The sequence below is a fragment of the Adiantum capillus-veneris genome, chromosome 16, assembly GCF_014529385.1.
Source record: "Adiantum capillus-veneris isolate H3 chromosome 16, ASM1452938v2, whole genome shotgun sequence".
Classification (NCBI taxonomy): Eukaryota; Viridiplantae; Streptophyta; class Polypodiopsida; order Polypodiales; family Pteridaceae; genus Adiantum; species Adiantum capillus-veneris.
In genome coordinates this window covers 116,423,553-116,431,294 of record NC_140946.1, presented here as the reverse complement: position 1 = coordinate 116,431,294, position 7,742 = coordinate 116,423,553, and the positions used below count along the sequence as shown (strand labels likewise).

Sequence of the window (7,742 nt, the reverse complement as noted above, 5' to 3'; positions counted from 1 at the left end):
GAGAACTGTGGGACCTCACGAAGGAGAAGGGTATATAGAAGCCTCCCTCTGGTTGTCCCCCCTCTTTGTCTATCTCTCTCTCTCTCTCTCTCTCGAATTCGTTATTGATAGCAAAGGGTTTTTAATGCTACTTCTATACACCAATGATAACTCTTCAAGTGGCATGCCTTATATTGCTCCATTTTTGAAATCGCTCTTAGACAATCAAGGTAACACGAAGCCCATAATCTAATCTAGCCTAAAGAACATTCCAAGATATCGAGGAAGGTCCCCGAAAGGTTAGAAGCTACCCTAATGTGACACGTGTCAAGATCTAGGCCGAAGGAACGGACGGGGGAGATGGGGAGTGGAGTATCTATCCACTTCTACAAGGGCGAGAAAGTATCCACAGGGTCAGTTTCTTTCATTTCCGGGGCTTAATATCTTCGGCCCTCATCTGTTGCCTCTCCCCTCTCACCCACATAGCACCTACTGCCTTCGCAAGTAGGTTTAGGGTTTCTGCAGTAGAGCAGCTATGGTGTCCGCCTGCTTCTCTTCAGTTAATGGTTCGCTTGCAGCAGCAGCTGCCTCCACCACTAGGCCAGAGGGGCGTTTAACCCTGTTGCAGGCTCCCCGCTCCTTGCGGACCTTGCGACCGTTCGAGCTTCGCATGCTCTCGCTGTCTGTCCCTCGCAAAGGTCTACACAGACATGGATATGGTGTGGTTGGGCAAGCTCATGCAGAGCTTTCTGTGGAAGAAGTTCAAGCCCTCGATGCCTCCTCAGACGAAGATGAGCGCGAAGAAGGTGACTCTCTTGATAACGGACCTTCTTTTCGGGACAACGGCCCGCCCTTTGGTGAGTCTGTGGCCAAGCTGTATGTTGGGAACCTGCCATGGAGCTGCAACAGCGAAGAACTTGCTGGCGTTTTTCAGAAAGTGGGCAGCGTAGACATGGTTGAGGTGTGGCTGCGTCTTATCCTTACCCTCGTCTCATGGCACATTTGTTTTTGAACTCGTACGATTGTAGTGAGTCTTATTCCTGCTAACCCTTTGAACTTAAAGTGAAATTTGTTTATTGTGTGAGGAGCGTTATGCCGAGTCTGCCTGTTTTAGATAATTTTTAGAGCTCTTATCCTTTTCCTTTGAATCGAGTGGTCCTTTGCCTTAAGCCTGCAATGAGTGGTAATTTATTCGATAGTTTCTTCCATAAGTGCTGCATGTGCATAGAAAGAACATGTGATTTTACAAATTCTGCACAGAAGCACTTGTGTATTGTATGCAAAGCCTGCTCGGAGAGAAGAAATTAAGCTGTTGTGTCTTAGTTGCATTGGATTAAGAACCTTAGGCCTAAATGTCACGCAGTTCTTGATGGTTGATGATGTTCTATGTTTGCTTGTAGTAAAACATGGTAGGGAAGAAGGCGAGTAGGTCTTGAATGAAGGTGTTTAATTGTTAAAAGATGAGAATTTTTTGGTTGCTTTCTTATTTCTTTGCCTGAGGGTCTCCAGAGACCCTTTTGTTTAGCGCTGTGCATTTAATTCTTGTTTTGTTTGTTGTTTAATGTTTTTCCCTGGAATTTTGAACTCTTGAGAGTCAGATAGGCATCTGAATGAGTGGTATCTTTATGCGTAAATAGTATGAAGCAATCTTGGGTAGCTTCAGGGGAATATATATATGACTTATTTGCACCCATATTGGCATGTGTATGGCTATGAAAAATCATGTTTTCTGCATTTGTGCTCAATTGTTACTATTTTACTCTTCCATTTGTATGTTTTTATGTAGATTTTGTTTGGTCCTATGGTTCATGTTATTTGTTAATATAGATGCTATGCAGAGGGCTTCTAGCTCATATTAGTTGTTTATGTAGAGGGTATTTAGACGGGAGGATTTTGTTCTCTACTAAACTGTAGACAGATGAAATTTGTACATGTTAAATTTAAGTGTGGATGGATGGTTCGACTGCATTGTGGATGATGCTTTTTTTTTCTAACGGTAAGTTTTGGCTGTAAATAATTCTGACGCTATTGTTTTTAAATCGATGCAGGTTATTTATGACAAAGAGTCTGGCAGGAGTCGTGGTTTTGGGTTTGTCACTATGAGCTCTGTAGAGGACTGTAATACTGCCATTGAGAAGCTAGACGGGGCTGTAAGTCTTTCTATATGTAGCTTTAGTCTGTGTGGGGATCCCTCTTTAATGTATGTGTTGATCTGATGAAGTCCAGCATATGGCTGCCTGAGATCTGCAGGATTATGCTGGAAGGACATTGCGAGTGAATTTTCCCAACCGTAACAGAGGAGATGCTCCTACCCCTCGTGCTCCAAGAATGGACCAAAACAATTCCAACAAGTTGTTCGTTGGAAACTTGGCCTGGGGAGTTGATGATGGTATGCTACATGATCTGTTCAGCGAGCACGGAAAAGTGCTGGAGGCCAGAGTTGTCAATGATCGGGAAACTGGGCGGTCTCGTGGCTTTGGTTTTGTTACCATGTCTACTGAGGCTGAAGTCAATCAAGCTTTGAACAAAATGGATGGAGCGGTATGCTTACTTGTCTCATTTAATGTGTGAAGGGTTCTGGCTTCTTTTGCTGATTGCTTATGTGCATGTTGACAGGCTATTGAAGGGAGGAATCTGCGCGTGAACATGGCTGGCGAAAGACCTTCCTCTAGATCCGATTTCTTCTAGAAAATTTGCCCGTTGGGGTTTGAACTTGAGACCATCTCCTCTAACCAGAGGCTCTGATTTTGAGGGTCGGGGCTTCCTTTATCTGCTGAAAGCATGAAAACTTATGGCAAGATAGAGAGGTGAATGTGGAGTGACTGCAATTGGAGGTTTGCCTGGTTCACAAGTCGGCTTTTAATTATTGTAGCCTAGAGTCAAATGTTTTTTTCCCCATGTTCCCCATATATTGTTCCTGTAACAATAGGTCTGCTGGAAAAAATTGTAAGTTTGAATTTTAATATAGAGATAAGACCTTGTAAATGACTGGCGTTTTATTATGGTGTGAAAAATGTGTTCCGATGTGGTTGTCTTCAGCAAGTAGTGTTCTTGAGGGAGCATTTGAAATATAAATTAATGGTAATGCGCTAAATTTTGATGGTTTGAGCTTGGATCAGCATTTGTCCCTAATGCTGTGTCTCGTTTACATGCGTATGGGTGGCTACTCTATTTAAAGACTATGTAGTCTATTAGCTGGGTTATTCTCAATTTATTCTCAATAACCAGGTTGCGCAAGGGGCTAGCAGTGCGTCAAACTGAGTGATATGAGGTGGTTAGTGCATGATACGAGGTGGTTAGGTCTGGGGTAATGGAGGTGAAGAACATCTCTGAAAAACTAATTCACTGATTGGCCTGACTTTGAGACTTGTGCTGCCTTGTTGCTGCCCTTGAATACATCTAAATCCCTTCATTTATGAAAGAGTTGGTAGAGTATTTAAGGGTTATGATAAGCAAGGATGCAGGCTTGTACTGGATGATTCTCATGCTTCTTCCCCTCGCAAACTCACTGCCCCAGGGGAAGATGAAAGATAGGCCTCTTAGTGTGTATTTGCTTGGAAGGAGTTTTACCACTGCCACTTGTCAGCAAAATTGGACTGTCTCTAAGTGCTGACTGCAGCATGAATGGCCCAGCGGGTGGAGGTGGAAGTAGCAATTGTCCAGCTCTGCCAAAATTGGCATAGTTGAGGATTGAGAGCAGTGTTAACGCATTTCATTGGGCAAACCCTGGCCATGTGGGTGAGCCCTCAAAAGCATGTTATTGGCTGTGCAGTCTTGGTCGAGGGCAATGACCTAGTTCCTGCTACTTGGGCGATCTTGGCAGAGGGGAATGGCCTAGGTTCTGCCCAAGTGGCGTTGTGTGAGCTCATCTAATGGGTAAACCTTATGAAGGGTGGGTTCGAAGTGCACTGAGTCTGAGCAATCTTGCATCCATTCCATTGCTGTTCAGTTCACACCAAAATTGATTACACTAGATTGAATATGTGACCTTCCAGGACCTCAAATGGGGTTGAGTTGTGGCTGTGCGGGGTCTTTTCCTGCAATCCTCACTGGGAAGGTGGACATGGTGCTTGTTTGTTGTTGTGAGGCTGCTTATGTAGTGATAGGTGGAGTGCCTAATAAGACGAGAATGACCATGCATCATGGGTCATGATTTCACGTGAAACATTCAGCTATTGAATGTCGAGTATATATCCGTTAAGCTAACAACCACACATCGTGTATGCCAACCTAGGATCTCTCTCCACAATGAACATGATTAGAACCAGAAATATTTCTCGTGGCAACCCAATGAAGAGCATCCTCTAGAATAAAGTATTGCCAATGCTTGAATAGCAAAAATCATGGATGTTTTATATGATGAATGTGGTGATGCCTAGTGCTCTCTTATCCTAGGCTTGAACTTCAAAGGGCTGAAATATAGTCGACTATTGAGTAGACTCGTAGTGCTTTAGTGAGTAAACTGGTAATACCTTGTTGTCTTTATGTAAGCCTTTAAAAGAAGCAAGATCTCGGGCATTAAAATCCCTAATGGAGACCTCTCCATTGGAAGGGATTGGGCTAAAATCTACTATAGAGGAAGGTTGAAGCTTAATTTTCTCTTGGGTAAGACAATTGATAATGAGCTTGTTTGTAGATCTTAATATATTCTCAAATATGCTTGAACGTTTGTTGTAAGGTTTTGGGTGGTGATATGTTGAGCTCATATATGGAGAATGAAGTGTTCACTGCTTCAAAACGACAAGATTGTGGTTACTTTTTTGCCTTTTGGTAGGCAGAGAGCGAGAGAGCTCTACGCCTCTACGTCAATGAGAGGAGGGCTTCCAAGGGCTTCCATCACGGAACTTCCATTTTAAAAATTGCTTTTGAATTTCCAAAACGATTCTTGTTTAGAGAGTCAATCTTAGGTGAGTTCCACTTACGTGATGCTTTTACCTCTTAAAGAGAATATCTATCACCCAAAAAGAGGATTTTGAATCTTTCCACAATTGTCTTTTCCCTCCTATTCCTACCTCTGTCCACCTCCTTCTCCTTCCTCTTCCTACTAGCGTCTTCTTCTATTTCTTATGTGTGATCTTCTTCAAGCAATGGAATCCACTCAATCCAAACGGCCTAGTATATCCGTTGAATCACCACCTATGGTACACTAGATGAACACAATAAGTGGATCTTAGTATCGATCACCAAGGGCAACAATATAATCATGTAGTAGAGTACATGTCTATGTGCAAAAGGAGCTTCACCTCCATCTTGCGAGCTCCAATCTTCCTCTGCATAGAGCAAATATAAGTGATTAATTTCTTTGCGCTAGATTGTTTTCAACTTATCTTCGCTTGTTCTTGGTTCTTTTTTTTTGTGTGCTACTACTATGGTCTCAACAGATCTATATCACTCAAGCATAGAGGTAAGGCAACCGATGGAGTGTGTCCTTGACGTTTTGGATGTTTGGCATGGCGTAGGACTCATGGGTCTCTTGTAAAGAAGGGGATATTTTTTCATGATCACTTTTATGTTCCACCAATATCCATGAAGGAATGGGGAAATGTCTTCAAGCTTACACTACCTGTTTGTAAGAGTGGAGAGTGCCATTCCCAAGTTTGAGCACAAGTGAAACCTATAGGTTCAAGATCTTTTATGAAATCCAATAATGTTTAAAGGCTAACATTGCAAGCAGGCAAAATAGTGTATCAATTTTTGTGCCAAGCATTGTATTTGTGATTTTTTTTTTTGGCAAAGGTAGATGTGAGTGTTCAGAATGATGATGTTAATTATGTGTGTAAACACAAAAGATGTTCTAGAATTTGTGGATGAACATTGGGGTGAGAAAACAATGAATTGAGTCATTTGCAAAATGAAAACCGGCTACATTATTTGTAAATGTCTAATCCATGCCCAAAATTTCATCTTCATTTTTGAACACTTGGTGACATCATGTGGGTGGTCAATTGGTCTCTTTGGATTGAAATATGGATGATTATATTGAGGATCCCATCAAGGACAGTGAACCATGGGCAATTGGCCACTTTGAAGATAAAATCTATGCGCACATTGCAGCAAGTGAACCCTTGGTCATTTTGGAGATGAACAATGAACACCTGGCCACTTTGAAGATAAAATCTATGTGCACATTGCAGCAAGTGAGGTAGGATGTATAGAATGAAGAGATATATTTTCTATAGCTTTTGCTTTTTAAATAAATGATAGGAAGGTATGTAATGATTTTTTCTCTTTTTTTGCTTATGAATATCATAGTCTTACTTTTTCCTGTTGCTCTTATGGCTTGTAAGCATGAGGAAGGAATAAATAGAAATTTCTGTGCTAGGATGTGCCATAAGGGATTATGTATCTATTTTCAAGTTAAAGCATACACATAATTAGAGCCTTACACTATAGTTAACACTATTGGCAGTTTGTGCCCATTCTTGCTACAATTGGCATTTTGTACCCATCATTGTCGACAATTGGCATTTTGTACCAAATATTTTATATATTACATTTCCTTGTTTGGTTGAAATGACCCATATTGTTGGTTTCACTTCTGTTAAGGATTTTATGTGGTTGAATGTGAAAACACGTGCCAATGTCATGCTTTCAATTTGGTTTGGTTTTTGTGTTGTTGGATGATATGAAAATACATACTAGAGTGTTGTATACTAGGTCTTGTCATGCCCAAAAACAATTGAATCTGCAAAGACAATGGTCACAAAACCATAGTGTTGTACATTGGGTCTTGTCATACCACAATCTTATATATTTTGGCTTCTTACTGCTAAAAAAAATCTTCTTTGCTGCAAAAAACTATAAATACTGGTCTTCCAAAGAGTTACCCATTCACACTTGATAAGAAATATGGCCAAGAATCATTAGGAGAAATATGAACCCCAAAAGGACCCTTAAGCTTAAGCCTTGATTGTGCATGGACCAATAGAAAGAAGGTGGTGGCCACAACTACAGCCTAAGAAAACTAGGTGTGTCATTTCTTGTCCCCTTGGTTGCATGGGTTTGTCTAGTCAAAACAAATCTTTCTTATCTCTGACCATGGTTTTGAGTTGATGAAAAGTCATGGGCCTTAGCCACATTAACTACAAGAGATAAGTTCAATCTTGACAAGCTTGATAGGTTTATTGTGAACTTTTGGATGGAGAGGAGATCCAAGGCTCTCTTCAAAAGTTTAAAAGCCTTGGATAGAGCTCAATGGTGCTTTAACTCACACATGAGCACATGGCAGCAAGCCTCAAGTACACACAACATGACATCCAATCAACGTTGTCTCGACAGTTGCACGCAGAGCAGTGTGTGTGGGCCCATGCACACATGGTATGCACTCGCCGTGTAACCACCATGTAGCCCATCAAGGTAGTGACACATAGCAATATATACCCAACTTGAATTCTCACTGTTGGCATCTAAGTAGCCATGGCAGGAGTGTGACATGAGCCATATGATGCCCCACCTCTAGTCCATAGGTCTACAACCTGCAAGCTGTTACGGTGGTGCCTCATAAGCTCTTCTTAACTCTTGATTGGAATATTTTGCCTTGTAGTTGTACACCCATGGTGGCAAAGTGAACAATGTACAATGTGCACTATGCAAAAACCCTTAGAGGCACAATGAACAATGTGCACTATGCAAAAACCCACCAATAATCACTTGATTATTTCAAATTCAAACCCTTTAGTGCTTTTAGTGATTATAGAAATAGCATTTGGCCTTGAAAATGAGAATTTGGTAGTACAAAAAGCCACATGAATGTTTGTCGAAGC

At 41.4% G+C, this 7,742-nt stretch overlaps 1 protein-coding gene across 1 annotated transcript; it reads left to right on the top strand.

Moving 5' to 3' along the window:
• Positions 1-401: 401 nt before the first annotated feature.
• On the top strand, positions 402-2,964 carry LOC147439708 (28 kDa ribonucleoprotein, chloroplastic-like). The gene is made up of 4 exons (XM_086485514.1): positions 402-940; positions 2,028-2,129; positions 2,230-2,520; positions 2,596-2,964. Exons 1-4 carry the CDS (start codon positions 515-517, stop codon positions 2,665-2,667), a joined length of 891 nt encoding a protein of 296 aa, XP_086341640.1. The 5' UTR covers positions 402-514; the 3' UTR covers positions 2,668-2,964.
• Positions 2,965-7,742: the final 4,778 nt, after the last annotated feature.